At 49.4% G+C, this 18,192-nt stretch overlaps 2 protein-coding genes across 3 annotated transcripts; one reads left to right on the forward strand and one right to left on the reverse strand.

The window, feature by feature from the left end:
* Positions 1-8,804: 8,804 nt before the first annotated feature.
* Positions 8,805-11,926, reverse strand: LOC117854019 (protein DWARF AND LOW-TILLERING). Its single transcript, XM_034736299.2, has one exon. It carries the CDS (start codon positions 11,077-11,079, stop codon positions 9,244-9,246), a length of 1,836 nt encoding a protein of 611 aa, XP_034592190.1. The 5' UTR covers positions 11,080-11,926; the 3' UTR covers positions 8,805-9,243.
* A 3,435-nt stretch (positions 11,927-15,361) lies between these two features.
* On the forward strand, positions 15,362-17,031 carry LOC117853204 (protein SRG1). Of its 2 annotated transcripts, XM_034735583.2 has the most exons (3): positions 15,378-15,746; positions 15,851-16,453; positions 16,542-17,031. In XM_034735583.2, exons 1-3 carry the CDS (start codon positions 15,498-15,500, stop codon positions 16,824-16,826), a joined length of 1,137 nt encoding a protein of 378 aa, XP_034591474.1. In that variant the 5' UTR covers positions 15,378-15,497; the 3' UTR covers positions 16,827-17,031. The 2 variants fall into 2 exon arrangements, with proteins under 2 accessions (XP_034591473.1, XP_034591474.1); XM_034735582.2 differs by having other exon boundaries at positions 15,362-15,746; positions 15,851-17,031.
* Positions 17,032-18,192: the final 1,161 nt, after the last annotated feature.

Below are 18,192 nucleotides of genomic sequence, written 5' to 3' on the forward strand. Positions count from 1 at the left end.
CGTATCCATCCACACTGAGGGAGTATTAGCATTGCTAACACAAGTGATCACTGTTCGATACAATAATAATAACCAGAGGCAACACAGCCAGAATCGTAAAACACAGTATCAGGTAGAGGCAGAACGGTCTGAATCAAACACATGGAAACACAAGTGATACAGACTATAGCACCGACTGCGTTCTGACCTGTGCTTGCTCCACCTGGATGCCAGTGAACACCCCAAACTCGAGGCAGCCAACGGCCGTGGTCTCGTCTCAAAGAACCTGGCACGCAACGCTGAATTTGCGGGTGGCCGTAGGCTCGTTCCCCGGCGGTCGATTTTTTTTCCCCTGTGCTGCGCAGGCCCTGACCCCTCCATGTGCGCGGACCCCACAGGCTGCTGCCTTATCTCTTTACCTCTTCCGTTTTTCCTCCTCCTTTTTCACTCTTCCTTCTTCCGAGACCCACTCTCTCCTCACCCCTCTCTCTCCGACGAGGAAAAAAATTGGGTGGGAACGGTCGCATACTCGCCGTGTCCGCGTACTCGATTCCGTGCGGCCGGCGCAAACTCAGACTCTCCTTTCAGCAGCAAAGGCTTGCAGCTTGGGCTCCGCTCCCTCCAATGCCTGCAGCTTAGAGCCGTGCATCATCATGTTCTGAACTGTGCCGCCGTTATGGTTCTGTCGTGCAAATGTCTCTTTTGCAAGAACAACATGAATAATTAAAATGTTCATATGTACACTTCCCAACATGAATGGGATAACCTGTTCACTTCTTGAATCAAGATGAAAGATGCTGGTTTTGCAAGATCTGGAACTAGTGGAAAATGAAGCAATGGCTAATCAATGAGCCCGAGGTTACAGGTTCACTTAAAATGTACCAATGTGGTTCATGACAAAAATTAATAAATGGTAAATGATATAGATTATATGGTTTCATAAATGGTTGGCTCTTCTAAAACAATATAGATAAGTTTACATATTCCAACCGACACAGTTTAGATGAAAAATAAGCATAAATGAAAATAAATTTCTGCTGTAACACAACAAGGTTACCTATTTTCTTTATTTGTCAGTCCATCAAAATTTAATTTTCTAGCAGGCAGCTGCAGTGTGGCAGCTTGATCAACTCCAAGTAAGAGACTTGTGTATCCTCTATATGAAACGCTTGTGATAGAAGAATTCCCGTGCATATTGAAGTGTGGCATTGTAGCATTAGCAAATCTATCTTCGATCAACGGGGCAACTATAGTCCAAGTTTTCCCATAGGCATCAGTTGCCAAGTGTGGTATTGTACTGTTAGCATCAATGCTACCATCATTTAGGTCCTATCATAGAATATGAAAATGTTCATAAAAATAGCATGTAAGCAAATAATATGAAAAATAAATGCAGTTGAAGTCAAAAGTCTTACAATAAATTTCTCTGGACCAGCACCTTCATAACTATTTTCCGCTACATTCTTTGGTTCTTCTCCTGTAGTCAAACACATAAAGTTAATAATACAAGCATAGAATAAAAAAATAATGCTAGAATTGGTACAATAAATACCTTCTTTTTAGCATTTTTCTTTTTCTTGCCGGTATTCTTTTCGAGGGATGGTCCCTCGTTTACTCTTTGCACCTTTTACTACCTCAGGAACTCTAAACGATATTGTACCTTTAAATGTATCTGTTGCAAAGTCAGCTGAAACAAGAGGAGCCTCATTGGATTGTTCTTCCATATTGCTTAGAGAATTATGAAGACTACTGGAAACCTTCTCACATTCTTCAAGGACTTCCGAAAGATCTAGTTTTCTACAAAATCTTTTCTTGAACACATTATTCATACCTTCGCTCCTTTGGGTCGTGTTCATATCAGCTGTAAATGAATCACGATACACAGCAGCCCATTTTGCCATCAAATCATAAAGGTTTGCCATCCATTTGTTGTCCTCAAGGTTGTACTCACGCAACAATTCATCCCACTTCTTTTTGAAGTAAAACTCCGATCTGTCTTCATAGACACATCTCTTAAAATTAGGTAGAAACTTGTCAGGATGCTTTTGAATTACATGGCCGAGATGTTTAGCAACATTAAGGTAAATATGCCACAAACAGAGGCGATGAATTGTGTTTGGAAATACATAAGCAATTGCTTCTGCCATGGCCGCGTCTTGATCAGTGAAGATTGTGCTAGGATGTTTGCCTGACATTGCTGTTAGAGAGGTTTCAAAGAGCTAAACAAATGATGGTATAGTCTTGTTAAACAACAATGCAGCCCCAAAAATGATAGTCTGCTTGTGATGGTTGGTTCCAAGGAACGGAGCAAAAGGCATTTCAAACTTATTAGTCTGAAATGTGGTGTCAAATGACACAGCATCACCAAAGCATGCGTAATCCATGATAGATTGGCAATCTGCCCAAAAGAAATTAGCTATCCAACCATCTTTCTTGTCTATTTGCATGGCATAAAAAAATGTTGGATCCTGTATCTGCTTACACTTAGAGTATTCCATTAGGGTTTCTGCGTCATTGGATTCTAAGTACTTCTTACGCTCATGGTCAATCTCATTGTTGCAATCCATCCGTGAGAATGGCACTTTGTCAGCTCCATAAAACTCCTTCATAAACTCAAAAACCTAGGCTGGCTTCATCCCGGATTCCCTCATCTGCCCAATTAGCTTCCTGTTTGCTTCTTGAACACTTCGTTGGGACCTCAGCTTCTCCCTTTTATTTGGACTAGCAAGGTAATGGTTGTGATCAAGTACAACCTTTTGCACTGTCCAAATCCCCTCTTTACTAATACTAAACTGAACACGAGCATCGCAATCCGTCCTTGTAGTGTCTCTTGATGACTCAGTTTCTCGATGACCTTTGTTACTGCAAACCAAATATTTCTGATGTAGAGTCCTATCTCCTCATCGCTTTGTATGGCTCTTTCTAATACTAAACCCAATCTTGCCAGCGTAGGTGTTGTACACTCATAAGCTTTATCCTCTGATTTGAAAGTCATTCCTACTTCAAGAACGATCATAGGTTGCACAACTTCATCAGCCATCTGTTGTACATTAAGTCGAGAATTAATGTGACTTACCACAATACGAATATTATGCTCTTAGTTAAATAAATTATTTGTAATTTAGTTACCTTATCTTGTGCTTCATCTGCTATTTGTTCAGGTATCATGCAACAAACTCTGATGTCATTGCCAGAGTAGTTCTGTGCAATCTAGCATATATATGGTACAAATCAGTGGAGGTGGTGGTCATGTAACACGGTCAAACACACACGTGAAAACTCATGATGATCAAAGAACGTGAAAAAAATATGTACCTGCATTGGCTGCATTACGTTGTGGGCTAGGGCAGGCACAGACGACACCATAGGCGATGAGTCGAGAACGTTGTCTGGCTTCCTACCGCCATTGCAGCTGTGACATGTGGGGAGGCTTCTCTTCCGGTGGAGTGCAGACTGCTATCCTCTTGGCCTCCTTCTCCCATGATGGCTGCTATGGCTGCGATGCTTGTCGAAGACTTCTATGGTGGCTGTCCTTCGTTGCCACGATATAGGATGCGACGGCGGCGACACGCAAGGGATGTGGCGGCAGAGGATGGAGGATGCAACGGTGGCAGCATCGGTGACACGCAAGGGATGCGGCAGCGGATGACAGGGGATGCGGCGGCAGAGCGCACGGGCGAGAAGGGCTCCTGATGTTTGGGCTTCTGACGTTACGATGGGGCCTAATCAAATTTCGCTCTGAGCTGCAGGTATTGGAGGGAGCCGAGCCCGAGCTGCAAGCCTTTGCTGTTGAAACAAGAGCGTGAGTTTGCGGATCGTGGATTGCCTCCTGGTGGTGACGCGTCGAGCATCCGGGGACGGGCCGCACGGAATCGAGTATACGAACCGTCCCCACCCAATTTTTTTCCCGACAGAAGCCTGCTCGGCGGTGCCTGGCCGGAGCTGAGAGCGGCGGCGTGCAGGTCGCGGATAGCTCCAGCCACCCGCCGGGAGTGACGGCGCGCGGGCACCCCCAGCGAGCTCTGTCGCCAGGAGCGTCGGCGTGCGGCCTCCCCAAGGTGAGGTCCCCCGCCGTCGCGGCCGACGGGGGGGGGGGGGGAGTCCGCCGCCAGGAGCGCCGGCGCGGGCCCGAGGCGAGCTCGCCCGCCGCCGTCGGCAGCTTCAGGCCGATTTTCCCCCTTTTTTCTGAAAAATTTTCTTGATTTTTTTCATGAATCATTGTGACAAATTTTTCTCACAAACTTTTTTTTTCAAATGTTCTTTATTTGCGGAGCATATCTTTCGTAAATTTTTTTCAAAACTTTTTGTCCAATTTTTTTCCAATAGTTTTGGTCCGGGTTGTTAGGCAATCGGTGATGTGCGTGTGTTCATGGTGTCCTTATCTTCTGTAGGTTTCAGTCATCTTAGGTCATGTTTAGTGTGGTGGTGGTGCTGTGGCTTCCTTTTTCTGTTGTTGTGTGTGTTTCTGTTCTTAGTCGCAGTTGGTGGTTCTCGTAACTCTGCGCTTTGGGGTTTCTCCTGAAGTTGCATCGTTGTAATTCTCTTCTTCTTAATGTAAAATGTGCTATTCACGTCTTGAAAAAAGGTTGATGCGAGATGAGTCACTTTGTACATGTATCACCGGCCCATCAGTTCATTGTATGACTCCATGCCTATGAAAGCTATTATATAGGTAATTTTGTGCATCCGGTCCAGGAGTTGGAAAGAACAGCCGAAACAAATGATTGAATCGCCTTCACCTTGATTTTGTACTGTAGGAGTTAGGATAGAACAGCTGAGACAGCTATTTGAACTGCTGCAATGACTCAACGCAACAGTGGTGGCTTACTACCGTCTATGGGCCGCCGGATGATAGTGACAAGGTCGCTTTCCTACAGGTGTTGCGCTCCCTACGTGGAACACTGTCCGGCCCTTGGGTGCTCTGCGGTGACTTTAACTTAACCTATCAGGCCACTGATAAAAATAATGAAGTCCAGACGCATGATGGGCTGCTTTAGGCGTTTTCTTAATGACTTAGAGCTCCTTGAGCTCCATTTGCATGGTCGCCTCTTCACTTGGAGTAATGAACGCACACCCCCCACCCTGGAGCGCATTGATAGGATGTTCATCTCCACCGACTAGGAGCAACTTTTTCCTAGATGCTCCTTACAGGCACTCGCGATGAGGTGCTTAGATCATGCCCCCCTACTCCTTCAGTTTGATGATGGCTTTCATCCTAAAAGGCGCTTTCGCTTCGAGTCATTCTGGTTGCAGTTTGACGGGTTCTTGAGCACGGTCGAGTCCGTTTGGAATGGTCCGTGACCAGACGTGGATCCACTCAGAACCATTGACCACCTTCTCCGCCAAACGGCCAAAGAGCTCAAAAGATGGAGCACTAAAGCTGTGGGTAACATCCGTACCCAGATTCAGATCGCTAAGGAAGTGATCTTCAAACTGGAAGCCGCACAAGACTCGAGGTTGCTATCCCCGGTAGAACAATCCCTTCGGCGTTTTCTCAAAATCAGATTATTTGGCCTCACTTCGCTCGAGCGTACTATTGCTTGCTAGAAATCAAGCATGAGATGGCTGCATGAGGGTGACGCTAACACTAAATTCTTCCACCTCCATGCAAACCATCGAAGGCACAAGAACCACATCACATCGTTAGAGGTCGAGGGTAACTGACTCATGAGGAGGATAAGGCTGCAGCTACTTTTGACTACTTCAACACGATCCTAGGGACCGGCCATTGCCGTTCTTGTGCCCTAGACTTCAAGGCTTTGGGCCTCCCGCAGCTGGACCTCCAGGACCTTGGTCGCCCCTTCACGGAGGCAGAAATCTGGGAGGTCATTAGAGACCTCCCCCTAGATAAAGCGCCCATTCCTGATGGGTTCATGGACCGCTTCTACAAGTCGTCTTGGTCGATCATAAAAGGGGATACCATCAGGGCCTTCGATGCTCTATCCTCGATGGACTGTCGGAGCTTCCATCATCTGAATGATGCGTTACTAACTTTGATCCCTAAGAAGACGGACCCAACCTCCTTAGGGGATTACCGACCCATCAAACTAATCCATAGTTTTGGGAAAATTTTCTCGAAAGCCCTTGCTAACCGCTTCGCGCCCTACCTACATGAGCTCATCTCACCTAACCAGAGCGCTTTCATCAAAGGTCGCCTAATACATGATAACTTCAGATATGTGCTTGGGATGGCTAAAGCGCTAGCCGTAAAAAAAACTTCCAAGAATAATGTTTAAGATTGACCTCACTAAGGCCTTCGACTCCGTTAACTGGATATTCCTTTTAGAACTCTTATTTGAGGTTGGGTGCCCACGTACGTGGACCAACTGGATCTCGACTATCCTTGCCATGGCAAGCACCAAAATCCTCCTTAATGGGGTCCTGGGGAGGAGGATTTATCATGGTCGCAGCCTGCGACAAGGGGACCCCCTTTCACCGATGCTCTTCGTCCTAGTCATGGAATGCTTTCACACTTTGATCAAAGTAGCTGACGATAGATAGCCGCTTCAGCCTCTTGGTCGAGACACAATAAGATTCCGTGCTTCTTTGCACGCTGACGATGTGGTCGCTTTCTTCTCCTTGGTCGTCCAAGATCTTATCATCATCCGAGAGATCCTCTCCCTTTTTGAGAAAGCAATAGGTCAAGCCGCTAACTATACTAAGAGTCAGGTTTTCCCTATTCGTTGCTCTGAGGACCACATTGCTTTGATTAGGGACACCCTAGGCTGCCAGATCGCCAACTTCCCCTGCACGTACTTAGGTGTACCGCTTTCAATCTATAAGCTCCCTAAAGCGGCGATGCAACCCTTGGTCGACAAGGTCGCTAGGCGCCTCCCACCTTGGAAGGGGAGATTGCTGAACAGGAGTGGCCGCCTAATTCTTGCAAAGTCCACCTTAGCTGCCATCCCTGTCCATATGTACATGGCAATCTTGGTCGCACCTTGGGCCACTAGAGCCATTGAAACTTTGATCTGGGGATTCTTATGGTGTGGTACATAGGTCGCTTCTAGTGGCAAATGTGCGGTCACCTGGGTAAACGTTTCTTGCCAGACAGACATTGGAGGGCTGGGCATCCCAAAGCTTCAAATCATTGGAACGGCACTGAGGTTAAGATGGTTGTGGCTTGCCCGCACTGACACGACAAAAACTTGGTTGGGCTTCAAATTCTCGCACGCAGCATCCGCCAAAGCTGTCTTTGATGCTTCTATCTCAGTAGAGGTGGGCAACGGAGAACGCGCCCTCTTTTGGATGGACAATTGGATTGGAGGGTGCTCCATAAGGGCACTTGTGCCAAACCTTTGAGAGGCCGTGTCGACGCGCACGAGGAACTCCAGGACAGTGCGCGATGGTCTCCTAGGTAGACGTTGGGTACATGACATCACTCATGCCCGTACAGTTCAGGTCGTACTACAGTTCCTTCGGATTTGGGATCGGCTACGTGGATGGTCGCTCAACCAAGAACAAGACATATTTATTTGGAAATGGTCGAGTTTAGGCGAGTAGTCCTCTGCATTCGCCTACCGTGCTCTCTTCCTGGCCGCACGTTGATGTTCGGAGCCCAACAATTATGGAAAGTGCAAGTCTCATGGAAATGTAGATTTTTTGGGTGGTTGGTACTTCATGGTCAGTGCTGGACCTCCAACCGACTACGCCGCCATGGCCTGCGTGACAGAGATGATTGCGCGCTATGTGCTCAGGAGGTCGAAACCTTAGACCACCTGTTAACTGGATGCGTGTTCAGCCAGGAAACTTGGTTCCATATTCTAAGGTGCTTTCAGCTGGATGGGCTGGCCACCCAGGCTAAGCAGCTGATCGCCGAATGGTGGATGGACACCCAAAAACAGGTTGCAAAGGTGCACCACAAAGGTTTCGACTCCATTGTTTGGTTGGTCGCTTGGTCGATTTGGCGCGAAAGGAATAGAAGAGTCCACGAGCGTTCTACTCTGCAGCCGGTAGCTCTGGCGTCGGTGATCATGGAAGAAGCAAGATTGTGGGCGCGTGCTGGATTCGTTGGTTTAGCCTCTCTGTTAGGGATCAGATTGTTTTAGGAGCTTTTTTCCTGCTTTTGTTCTTTTAGCTTCGCCTTGTTTCGTTTGCTCTTGTTTTGAACTCGAACTTTGTAATCTATCTCTCTTAATGAAAAACGTGCTATGCACGTCTTAATATTTGAGGAGTTAGGAAAAAACAGCTGAGGCAATAAGCTCTGGCATGGTTATTAAGGAATCAGAAGGCAAAAGAACAATGCGTATGTTTGTTGATCTCAATACATACTGCCTACTGATCTCAAAGTTCATGTCAGCTCTCTTCTTCTTCTTTTGCTCTGTTTTGAGTAAGAAGTACAAAGTTCAGTTAGTAATTGTGCAAACATAAATATAATTCGGCCTCTCGCAAAAGAAGGGGTGTACCTGGAAAGAAGATTTCGAACGGCTCTACAAGGATACCTGGAAAGAAGAGGATCGACATAATGCTTCAAAGCAGGATTTCATATTTATATTACACCAACCATCGTGAATGATGAAACTTCGCTTGATTCCGTTTCATTCTAATTCTGAACAAATATGACAAGTCACACAGATATGAAGAAATGCGATGACAATTCTTATAGTTTCATTTTCTTCGCACTTTCAGCCCTGGACAATGGTGACTGCAATCTCACTTTCTAACAGTGAGATCAAGTTAATGGAAGGAAGGGACAGCACAATTCAGGACTCAGATCCTAAGGCGTTCCAGTCAACTGAAAACATGCTGCATCAGAATACCATCTACCAAGAGCAGTTGAGCAGGAGCAATTTACACCTCTTTTTTCTGACAACAACAAAAATCCAGATGAAAACCATAGTATTTGATTCCATTTCCTTCTGACTCGGAACAGAGATTACAAGTTGCAACTATCTAAACAAATATGGCGAAAGAATTGCATGTAATAATATGGTGTATTGTAACTGGAGACATCCATATACGCTGTGAGCTACCCTGCCAACATCTACAACTCCTTTGCTTCTACATAACATGCAGCTAATTTTGCAGGGGGGGTCTCAGCAGCTAAAAGAATAAAGAATTACAACTACTAACAATTGAATCTTTCATCCTATCAAACTATAAAACAAAAGTACAAATCTTTGTTTCTCCTTTGTTTTTTTGTTGCTCTTCTGGATGTATAAAAGAATTGTCAGACTGTATAATGAACTAACGAATGATCACTAACAGCAAAAGAACCACTGAAAAACCCTGTTCTTTCTTCTTCACTTAACCTTCTTCCCCCATTCAGCTTTGCTGAGAATGGGATGCTGTGGTGGAGACGGACGCAGACACCGTGCTTCCTCCTCCGCCGCCGTCGCCCATCGGCGTCCATGCGGACACGGTGTACATTGGCTGGTCCAGCCACTGGAGCGTGAGCCCCTCGCCGTCGCCCTGGGCCTGCACGCTGTAGTTACCAGGCGCGAACATCCTCGCGATCATGCGCCCCTGCATCGCCTCCCGGTCGCCGATGCCGGCGTTCTGGAACCCGCCTTCCTCCATACGCTGCTGCCACCCGGCGAAGCTCTCGTGCCGCTCGAAGCGGTCCGCGGCCTCGAACGCCACCGCGTTGCGGATCTCCCGCGCGAACATCTCCTCCGCCTTGAGCCTCGCGGGGCTCGCGTCCGACAGCCCGGCCGCGTCCACGGCGTCGAACGCCGCGGCGTAGTACCGCAGCGCGCGCGCGAACCGCGCCTCCCACCGGCCGGAGTTGAGGGCGTCCTCGTGCTCGCCCAGGAGGAGGATGGCGGCGCCCGTGCTGCGCGCGAGCCCGAGGAAGTCAGCGAGCGCGGCGCCGGTGTCGTCGCGGAGCAGGCGGTGCGCGGCGAGGACGCAGTTCACGGCGACGCACTCGCCGCGCTTGACGTGGAGCATCCACAGGCGGACGTCCTCGAGCCGGTCCACGACGGCGTGGAACTCGAAGGCGAGCCCGAGGGTGGCGGCCACGCGGCCCAGCCGCGCGCCAGTCTCCTGCAGCTCCTGCCTCGACTCGCCGACGCCAGTGATGCGCACGTGCGCTGGGGGGACCGCGCGCATGGCGAGGCTCTGGAGCAGGCCTGGCCACTGGAGCCCCTGCTTGATGTCGAAGTCGATGATGTGGACGCGGTCGTGGCCGTCGAACGCGCGGAGCATCCTCTCGTTGAGGGTGAAGTGGAGGAACCGCGGGATCGGGGTGACGGCGTTGAGTATCCGCAGCGCCGTGGCGTCGTCGTCGCCAGCGGCGCCGTCGGTGAGCTCGCGCGGCGGGGTGACGTCGAACAGGTGTGGCCACGTGCGCACCACGCGGAGCGCGAGCGCCTCGGCGAAGTAGGCGGCCACGCGGTGCATCGGCGTGGGCCCCGCCGGCGAGGCCATCTCGCCGAGCCGCGCCAGGTAGTAGCTGGCGGCGTTGTGGTTGCGGGCGGCGAGGGAGTCGGCGCACGCGGTGAGCGCGACCACGAGCTCCATCGCCTCTCGCCCGGCCTCCTCCGGTGCCGGCACGCCGTTCCTCGCGTGCAGCTCGGGCCGCGGAACCGCCGAGGAGCCGCCGTCCGTGCCGCCCGACGAGGCCGGCGAGTTTGACGGCGACTTGCTGAACTCCTCCTCCTTGGCCGCGGCCAACGACGTCCCCGCGTGGGGGAACGCCGCGGCGCTCGGCACCAGGAAGGCCTTCTCTTCCTCTGGCTGTTCTCCTTCGCCGCCGCCAGCTGCTTGCACTGTCCCTGCAATGGGTTGATGGAACCATACCTCATCCCCGTCGCCGCCCATTCTGGTCCGCTTGGCGCGGACGACGGGGCCGCCATACTCCTCATGGGCCCGCTTGACGGCTCTGCTCCTCTCCCAGACGCCGCCGGCGCCATTGCCGCCCGGCTCCGGTTTGGCGCCCCAGGACACCGCCTGGGTGACCGGCGGCGCCGGGTGCGCGCGGAAGGAGCAGGTGGCGGCGCCGCCGGTCCTGGCGTCGCCTGCCGCGACGCGCGGAGCGCCGCCGCCGCCGCCGTCGCCGCGGTTGCTCCGCTTGGAGAAGCCGTAGGGGAGGATGTCGAATCGCTGCGCGGTGCTCATCTGATGCCTCGACGACGAGAAGGAGCAACCAGCCAACATCCCGGAGACGCGGCCGGATGCGATGCGGCAAAAGAAGAGACCTACTCCTCTCCTCCTCTGCGGCTTCCTCTTAGTCTTCTTCCTCCTCCTCCTCCTCTTCCTCTCTGTTGATTCACTCCTCGCTCTGCTCTCCTTCTCCCCTCTCTGTCTCTCTCTGCTGCTATCTGGCTACTGCTAGAGGATCTGGTGATCGATCGATGTACAAGAGAAAGAGGAGAACTCTAAAAACAGAGGATCTAAGTCTGGGAAAGAATTTGGTCAGTTTCCTTTGGGTAAAAAGGAGGAAAAAGAAAGAATTTAACGTCTCTATGAGGTGGCTATGTGTATGTGTTATGCTGTATATGCAGGAAAGAATGGGGATAAGTACAAAAGAATCAAAGAATGTATTGTAAGAACGAATGGCCTAAAACATCTAGAAAGATCGGGCGACGGAGAGCATGCCGGGGCGGCGGCTCATCCTCTGCAGAGCCTGCACGGCGGCGATGACGGCGGCGGCGGCGAAGCCCAGCGAGCGGCAAGCGGCGAACCGCAGCACCTCCATTACCCGAAGGAAAAAGAACCGAAAAAAAAGCAGAGGAAGAAATCAAGATGATGATCTAACAACGCAACATCGGATGCAATGCAGTGGCGATGGGGATGAATGGGATTGTGTTAGTGTGTTCCTATTCCCTAATGGATCCTACTGCTACGACTACTGCTCCTCCTCCTCCTCTTGCCTCACCATGAGCACTCCTCTCTCTCTCGCTCTCTGTTCTGTGGTGGTGGGTGGCTCTCTGCCTCTCTCTCTCCCTCACCAGTCTCTCCTCTCACTGGCTCTCTCCTCCTCTGGTGCGAGGGAAGGGGGGAAGGGAGAAGAAGCCCCCCGGCCCAGGGGACGGAGACGGCCGTTCTGGCAGGCGTGGGGTGGCGCGAATCACGAGGCGCCCGCGGGGGCCGTCAGATCCGGATCGGACGGCTGGCGGGGCGTGGGCGGGGTGGTCCGGGATGTGACCGTTGCGTGGGGTTGCCTCGCCTTTGGTCAATGTGACCGTTGCCGCCATGCGTTGCGGGCCGTGGGGTGGTAGTCAGGTGCGCGGCACGTGACCGCCTCGCTCGCCCCTTTGTTACCGTTGGGCTGAATGGCTTCGATGGGCTCTCCTCTCCCGGCACGCCGTCCACGTGGAAGCCCGCGTGGCCCACGATGGGCCCACGTGGTTCGGCAGGGTCGTCCGGTCGCGTGCGGGCCACGCCACGCGACCGCCCGTTGCTTGCTGTGCGATACGCGGACGGTTCTGCCTACGTGTCTCTGCTGACGGTGCAGTGCAGGACGGGCGCACGCACGCGTGTCCCGTGCCGCCTCTCTTCAATGCCCTCGTGTTACTTAAATGAGCAAGTGAGTTGGCATTTAGGGAAGCCAGTTGGATTATTACGTGGTGGCCCCGGCCTGGTAATTTTTTTTAGGAGATGCCGGTCTGGTAATTAGTAAACCAAGTGCCAACAGTGCTCTCTATGTATGTTTGTTTACACGAGGTGAGGTTGATACTTGAATAGCTTGATACACGTACACAAACCATTCCCCTGTAAATTCAGTTCACCTAACAGGAGGAAATTAACAGGCAACCTGCTAATCTTGCAAATTACAGTCTATAATATTTCCATTATGCTACGGCGCTATACCTGCTTCCATCCGTAGAGCCCCGAGCCCCCAACGGCCAGGCGTTGCAGTGGTTTCTTTGTGTTCATCTTGCTCCACGGGCCAACGGCCATCCCAATTAATTGGCATCAGTAGCAGTTTAGCATCAGTAGCCGCGCCGCCCTGGGGGAGGTCGCCCCCGTCGGCCATGGGTCCCGGTTGCGGCCCATGGGGAGTTTCCCCCGCTGGCCATGGAGGGTGCCCGTGGGAGAAGGAAACGGAGATGAGGGAGAAGATAGAAAAATCATAAACGAATCGGTAACTTGTGTAACTAGTGGCAATGGTGGGTAAATAACTCCAACTTCATGAGGAGGTCTGAAAAGGAGGTTTTTGGAGCACCTCTTGAGGTACTCCATAAAAAACGTGAATCTACCCGTTTGGCTGCAAAATTTTTGGAGTTGGTGGAGTGAAACAATTTTTCCTGGAGTGGAGTGCTCCCAAACACCCCCTTAGTTGGTGTCATCCTTGATTAAAGTAAAAGCATGATATAGTACTACTCCCTTCATTCCAAATTATAGATCGTTTTAATTTTTCTAGGTTCATAGATATTATTATATATCAAGTACTATGTCTAAGTGCATAACAAAAATTATGCACTTAGAAAAACCAAAACAATCTACAATTTAGAACGAAGGGAGTACCTCGTAGTTTGCTGTGAAAATGGTATGCATTCATTCTCTTCTTATTTGATGGTTATATATGTTGGTGAACCAAAATCTTCATGAATCATGAATCACTCTGCACAACTCATGAACGAACAGTCCTCACTACGAACTATATATTGAGCTATATGGGGGTTTTGACCTCTGTCTCCTTTTATAGCTCCATACCCTTAAATCATCTGCGTATCTTTTATCTTTGCTGCCTCTCATCAGGACACATGAGATGAGATTAAACTATGCGGTCTGGACGCAATCAACCACCTTGAGCTGCAATTCTATTTGCTCTAAGACAAACTTATGCCGCGCATACATAAGACTGAGCTGAGAGCTTAGAGGAAACTGAAAGTGGGGGCTGTCAACTCAAAGCTTCGTTCAGGGTGTGACCATAGTTGTTGTTATGGTACTCAATTTATCTTCCATCAGCTGTGAGGTCAAATCAATCTGAGCCATTGAATTTGAGTGGATAAATTGATTAATAAAAGATAGAAGAAATAAGAGATGTACTGTTTCTAAAAAAAGATTATTTTACGCAACTCTTCCCCTAGTTTTGCATGGCTGCATGCTAACCTGACCTCTCTAGCTCGTTCTTTGTTTTCTTTTTAAACAATATTTGGTTTATGTGAGGTGCGCAGCTGATACACACCTGTAAATTTAGTTCAACTAACAGGAGAAAATCGTTTCGCAAAATAACTATTTAATCATGTTAGAGAATTGCAAGTTAGGATTATTTGTTCTTGTCATAATTTATTTAGTTTGGAATTTAATACTATATTTCTCTAATTATTCAACATCCTAAACCCCTAATGTTTCTGCTGATTCTGAACCATCAAGTCAGTTTCTTCTTTTAATTTCAGTTTAGGTGACATTGTGTATGCTAATCTATAGCCGTTATGGACGCATTACTTACATCACGTACTGATCCCCATAAGCAAAAAGCTGGACGATCGAGAGAAAATAGTAGAGGCCATGTTTGGTTCCGCAAGAGATCATAAAAAATATCAACTTAATAGCAAGGTAAATTCTCTGAATCAAACCTTGCTTCAGAACATCATGCCCTTCACATATTCCTTCCCAAATCTGCGATTTAAGAGAGTTTGTTGTCCCATGCCTTTCTGATGGTGAACCTTCTACTGCTTCTTCCAATTCTGAAACTGGTATTAGCCTATTGACTTTAGGATAGCGGCTAGGAGGATTTGAAAGGTACTATGGAGTTAATGGTATGATACAGTATAATCTTCTTCGTACTTTTTATTACCTATAGTTGACCGTGAAAATGGCATGCATTCAACATTCATGCTTTTCTTACTTATGGCCATGTTGATGAACCACAATTTTCATGAATCATGCTACCACTCATGCATGAACGGTCCTCGCTACAAATAAAACCATTGATGCGAGGCAGCAAGGGTATGGAGTTGGCCTCTGGCTCCTTGTAAAACTCCGTATATACCCTTGCATCATTTGTGTATCTTTGTTATCTTTGCTAGCTCCCATAAGGACACATGCATGAGATTAGATTAGACTCTGCTAACTGTCCGCGCCCAGTCAAACCACCTTGAGCTGCAATTCTATTTGCTCTAAAATAAACTTATGCCGTGCATATAAGACTATGAGTTGAGAGCTTAGAAGAAACTGAAAGTGGGTGTTGCCAATTCAAAGCCTTTTAAGGTCCAATGTCCATAGCTGAAGACTTTTTGTGTTCATGGATTTTCCATACTTACCATTAGACATGTATTATTGATGGCCAAGCATTTTTCATAGATTATTATACTTTATAAGTATGAGATGTTTTTTTCTTATGTGGAACAGCACCTATTAACCATATTAAACATGGTCGTAGTGCACCAGCACATATGCATTAGTAAGTACTACCTGTTACATACGACAAATGTCAACCAACACGGATCAAAGTCGTCCAACCACTTTGCTCAAATATTTCATGTCTGTTGTCTGCATCTAACTAATAATCTACCGCTTTCTTCAAAGAATTGCAACAAAAGTGCCGTCCACGGCTAAGAAAAAAAAAACAGCCAGTGTAGGTTGAGGACTGACAACAGTGACGACTGACAACCAAAGCTGCAACCATGGCCGAGGACCAAGCCCAACCATGGAAGATACCGCCGATCGTGCAGGAGCTGGCCACCGGCGTGCAGGAGCCACCGAGCCGGTACGTGGTCCGCGAGCAAGATCGTCCCGCCGCGGCTGCGGCCGCCACCATGCCCGAGCCCATTCCCATCGTTGACCTCAGCCGGCTGACTGCTGCTGACGACGACGGTGGCGCCGACGAGGTCGCCAAGCTCCGGTCCGCCCTGCAGAACTGGGGCCTCTTCCTGGTAATAATAAAGCCTCTCCCTTCCTCTTGTTGTTTTCTGGTGTATCACGAGGTGATCGATCCGACAAAGCTACTAAAGCTCAATTTGGATCGGTCCCTGTCCAGGCTGTTGGTCATGGGATGGAGCCAGGATTCCTCGCTCAGATGATGCAAGTGACGAGGGATTTTTTCAACCTCCCGCTCGAAGAGAAGCAGAAGTACTCCAACCTGGTGAACGGGAGGGAGTTCAGGTTCGAAGGGTACGGCAACGACATGGTGTTGTCGGAGGACCAGATCCTGGACTGGTGCGACAGGCTCTACCTCTTCGTGGAGCCCGAGTCCCGTGTGGTCAGCAGCCTCTGGCCGGCGCAGCCTCCTGCGTTCGCCGGCGTCCTGCGCGAGTACACCTCCAGGTGCCGGGCCATCGCCGGCGTCGTGCTCGCCGGCCTCGCCAGAGTGCTGGACCTGCACGAGGGCCGCTTCGCCGGCATGATGGGCGAGGGCGTCGCCATGACGCACGCCAGGTTCAACTACTACCCGCGCTGCCCCAGGCCGGACCTCGTCGTCGGCCTGAAACCCCACTCCGACGCATCGGTGATCACCGTCGTCCTCATCGACGACGCCGTCAGCGGGCTCCAGGTGCAGAAGCCGAACGACGGCGCCGGCGTATGGTACGACGTGCCCATCGTTCCCAACGCGCTGCTAGTCAACGTCGGCGACGCCATAGAGGTTTCTCTACACGTTGCAACGATTAGGTTTGTGCGGCCAAGCAATCTTTCTTCTCGATCGATGATGGGCGATGAATTCGATCTTGCAGATAATGAGCAATGGGTTCTTCGTGAGCCCGGTGCACAGGGCGGTGACGAACGCGGAGCGCGACCGGGTGTCGCTGGCGATGTTCTACACGCTGGACTCGGAGAAGGTGATCGAGCCGCTGCCGGAGCTGGTGGACGAGAAGAGGTCGAGGCGGTACGGGAAGACGACGACCAAGGACTACCTAGCGGTGCTGTTCGAGATGTTCGCCAGAGGGGGACGAGCCATGGACACGGTGAAGATCTCAGCAGCTGAACGTGATTCTGGAGCAAGGAGCGAGGATGGCTGATGATCGATTCGCTGTGTAGGGAAGTTTCATCCATCGATCTGTTTGTTGCCAAGCTTCTGTGAAGTGAATCGGTGGCTGCCTGCATGTGTAGGTTTCTCTGCTTCCCCATTGTACAGGTTAGCATCATTGAAGGACAACATTTTGATGCATTTCTCACACACTGCTCATGAGCAATAATACCACTTGGCACCAGACTTTTGCTCAACTGAAATTTGGTCCTCAATTCACTGAACCTCTTCACCCTCTTTTGTGAAAATGTATGCCCTTACCCAATGCTCATGCTAATGGACCACATTTTTCATCGTTTTTGCATGAACGGATGTGAATGTTACTCACTATAAAACTGCTGGTTGACAGAACCTTGGCCACTGTCCTTCTCCAGTCCCCTTTGTGTATGTTTTACATTGCCGTCTTCAATCAGGACATGAGACAAGATGAAACTTTACACCCAGTCAATCATCTTGAGCTACTATTTCAGGAACAAAATTATCGGTGTAATGAGAGTTGAGATTTTAGAGGAAACTGCAAATGACTAATTGCTATTGAGCCTTGGATGGACGGTGGCAAACTGGCAACCCACGATTGACCAGCAACATCGGTGATTTTTGGTGGCAAATGGCCCTAGCATATTTTTAGAATTTTGGTGGCAAGTCACACTAGCATTATTTTAGAGAAAAAAGTTCTCAAATATTCTGACACCTCCATCTCTCCAAATACTATTGCAGGAACAACCCTTATCATAATTATCATTTAGTGAATAAAGAGGACAAATGGTTTCACTGAAACTTGGCTGTTTCTTGCTTACCTTATTATACCTCTACGGCTCTACCTGCTCGTCCTGCGCAATCTCCCGCGCGCGTTCGCAATTTGCAGTCCGCGGTGGCTGCCGCTCTCCCACCGCCTCTTGCTCGAACCTGCACGCGCAGTGCCTTTTTCATCGCCGCAGCTGGTGAGAGCAGCCGCATCCAGCTAATCCTATGCTATGTTCGATCAGTCACCAAATCACCACTGAGTCTGAAACTGAAAAGACCTCAGCCATGGCTTTGTTAGCCATTTCAACAGGCGCGGTGCCTGGACCGGAGCATCTCCAAACTTCCGTTCCATGGCAGAGATCCCTTATCATGAAATATATAATATATCCGTTTTAGCTTTTTTTATACATAGTTTTTACCGTGCATCTAGTTATGTGTTAGTTATGTGTTATGTTTAGATACATAAATTTTATTATGCATTTAAAAATGTCAAAGCGAACTATAGTTTGGGATGAGGGAGTGTTTTACTTCACTAAATGTATGCTGTACTCGGCACTTTGCCAAATGTATGATCTCTTTTCTTTACGAGCACCACTTTTTTTATTTTGATCCTG

The sequence above is a fragment of the Setaria viridis genome, chromosome 4, assembly GCF_005286985.2.
Source record: "Setaria viridis chromosome 4, Setaria_viridis_v4.0, whole genome shotgun sequence".
In the NCBI taxonomy this organism is placed as follows: domain Eukaryota; kingdom Viridiplantae; phylum Streptophyta; class Magnoliopsida; order Poales; family Poaceae; genus Setaria; species Setaria viridis.